General features: G+C 35.9%; 1 protein-coding gene across 1 annotated transcript; it reads right to left on the bottom strand.

The window, feature by feature from the left end:
- Positions 1,557-2,258, bottom strand: LOC110269269. Its single transcript, XM_021116975.1, has one exon. The coding sequence runs from the start codon at positions 2,256-2,258 to the stop codon at positions 1,557-1,559; it is 702 nt and encodes a 233-aa protein (XP_020972634.1).

The following is a 2,588-nucleotide window of genomic DNA, read 5'->3' as shown; positions in this document are numbered from 1 at the left end:
TTGGTTGTGTCTGGTTGCCTTTCTTCTACTTCATCACATGTATTTAGAATTATAGTCAGCTGCTTTTCTGTCTTTGTGTTCCAGTCCCACATGTCTTTCTCGTCAAACGTCACGTCTCTGCTGATGATTACTTTCTTTGTTTTTGGATTGTATAACTTGTATGCTTTTGAGTCTGTGCTATAGCCAATAAAGATACACTTCTCACCTTTGTCATCTAACTTTTTTCTTAATTGATCTGATACGTAGGCATAAGCAATACACCCAAAGACTCTGAAATGATGGATGGAAGGCCGCTTTCCACTCCAAGCTTCCTCTGGAGTTTTATCACGAACACTTTTTGTTGGACACATGTTTAAAATATGAACTACTGTTGCGACTACTTCTGCCCAAAACTCTTTAGACATTTGTTTTGACTTGAGCATGCATCTGACCATATCCATGATGGTTCTATTTTTTCTTTCAGCAACTCCATTTTGTTGAGGAGTATATCTAGTTATTAGTTGATGTTGAATCCCGTGTTGCTTAAAGTATTCTGAACATAAAAGATACTCTGTTCCTGTGTCTGTTCTGAGGATTTTGATTTTACAACCACTTTGTTTTTCGACAAATGCCTTGAATGTCTTAAAGATATCACATGCTTCTGATTTCTATTTCAGAAAGTATACCCATGTATATCTACTAAAATCATCAATAAAAGTGATAAAGTACCTGCTACTACCATTACTTGAAACTTTTACAGAACAGAGATCTGAATGCACAATTTCAAGTAATCTTCTAGCTCTCTATGACTTTCTTGTAGGGAATGGATCTCTGTGCTTCTTTTCTAGTTGACAAATCTCACAAACACAGTTGGGAATATAAATCCGTGGTAAACAAAAAACAAGTCCTTTTTTTGACAGGTAGTTTAGGCTAGAAAAATGAAAATATCCAACCCGCATGTGCCACAGCCAGTTATCATCAAGTATCACAGAGCTCATGCAAGAGGGATTAACATGTTGAATTTTTAATGGAAACATTCTGTTTGAAGTCATCTTTGTTTTATCTATGAACCGTTCATTGTTGTCAAATACAGTGCAATATCCACGATAAGTTATCATCTTATATCCCTTCTCAGATAATTGCCCCATACTCAGTAAATTGTGATCAAGTTCAGGAGCATAGAAAACATTATAAATATAACTCAGAGAACCATCCTTCAATCTAATTGGTATGTGCCATTTTCCTTCAATAGGGATCTTTGTACTATTACCAAACTTCAATAATAGTTTAACTAAATCATCTAGAGAAGAAAATAACTCCTTTCTACCAGACATATGATTACTGCGAGCATTATCCAAGTACCATATATTTTCATCTTCAGCACATGAATTACTTATAAAAAATAAAGTTTGAGTACCCAGATTGTCATCAGTATTTTGATGCTGTTTTTCTGCAACGTGTGCTTGATTGTTATTCATCATTTTGAATTTTCATTCTACTACTTTGTATCCATACTTTTCACAATGAAAGCAGTTGAAATTAGTTCTTTCTTGATAAAAATTGTCTCGACCTCTTCCTCAGTTGACAGGCTTGAAATTCATTCCACCTCTTCCTTGATTAGGTGGTGTAAAATTATTATAACTTTCTTGGTTGTAATTGCCACGACCTCTACCTCTGAAACTTCCTCTACCTCTATTTTGAAGATTGAAACCACGTTCTCGTCCTTCTTGTGTATGGCTTGATTCTGCAACATTGCTTAAATTCACTTGGCTTTTCAGGGCTTCCTCGGTTGATTTTTCTGACTTCTCCAGTATTCTACTGATGTGACTTTCCATGGTTTCTTGCAACTCTGCAATCGTCATAGTATCCATATCGTGGGACTCTAGTATCATAGTCACCACATGGTCATACTTCATCGGCATGGTGCGAAGAATTTTCTCCACCACTTCGCTATCGGCCATATCTTCTCCATAGACTCTCATTTTATTGACAAGATCTGTAACATGAGTAAAATATTGCTCAACAGTTTCTGAGCTAGACATCTCGTACCTTTTATATTCTCTTCTCAAAGACTGTAACTTTACTTTTTGAGCTTTATCTACGCCTTTATATGACAGCTTCAACGTGTTCCATGCTTCTTTTGCACTTTTGGCATTTGCTATTTTGTCAAATACCGTATAATTTACTTCTTGATGAATTTGAGATAGCACCAATTGATCTCTCCTCTGTTGGGCAGCATCTACTCCTTCTTGCAAACCTGGTTCAATGAAATTCCACATGTTTGGGCCTTCAAATGGGTAGACATCAAAGTCTCCTAATAATTATAATCAAGTTTTCCATCTAACTTGGGACCGGACCACACAATATTAAAAGTGTTTGCTATACCGACTTTATGAATAAACAACTATGTGAGAACTCTCTCACACCTCACAAACTCTCAAACACCAGGTGCTGGATTAACCAGCTTTGATACCAAATGTAAGTAGAATGCCCACACTTAATTAGCCCTAGGATCAGTCACTCATATAAATGACGCTATCATATTTTTTATCTCTCAAACTCACTAACACTTATAATAATAAGGAGAGAATTTTTTGAAACAAACACTA

This window comes from Arachis ipaensis, chromosome B02 (assembly GCF_000816755.2).
Source record: "Arachis ipaensis cultivar K30076 chromosome B02, Araip1.1, whole genome shotgun sequence".
Lineage (NCBI taxonomy): Eukaryota > Viridiplantae > Streptophyta > Magnoliopsida > Fabales > Fabaceae > Arachis > Arachis ipaensis.
Note: the sequence above shows the minus strand (reverse complement) of the source record. Positions and strands in the feature narration are given on the sequence as shown.

What these genes read in the sequence shown, in the direction of transcription:
- LOC110269269 (XM_021116975.1), bottom strand. Translation starts at nt 2,258, where the DNA reads ATGTGGAATTTCATTGAACCAGGTTTGCAAGAAGGAGTAGATGCTGCC.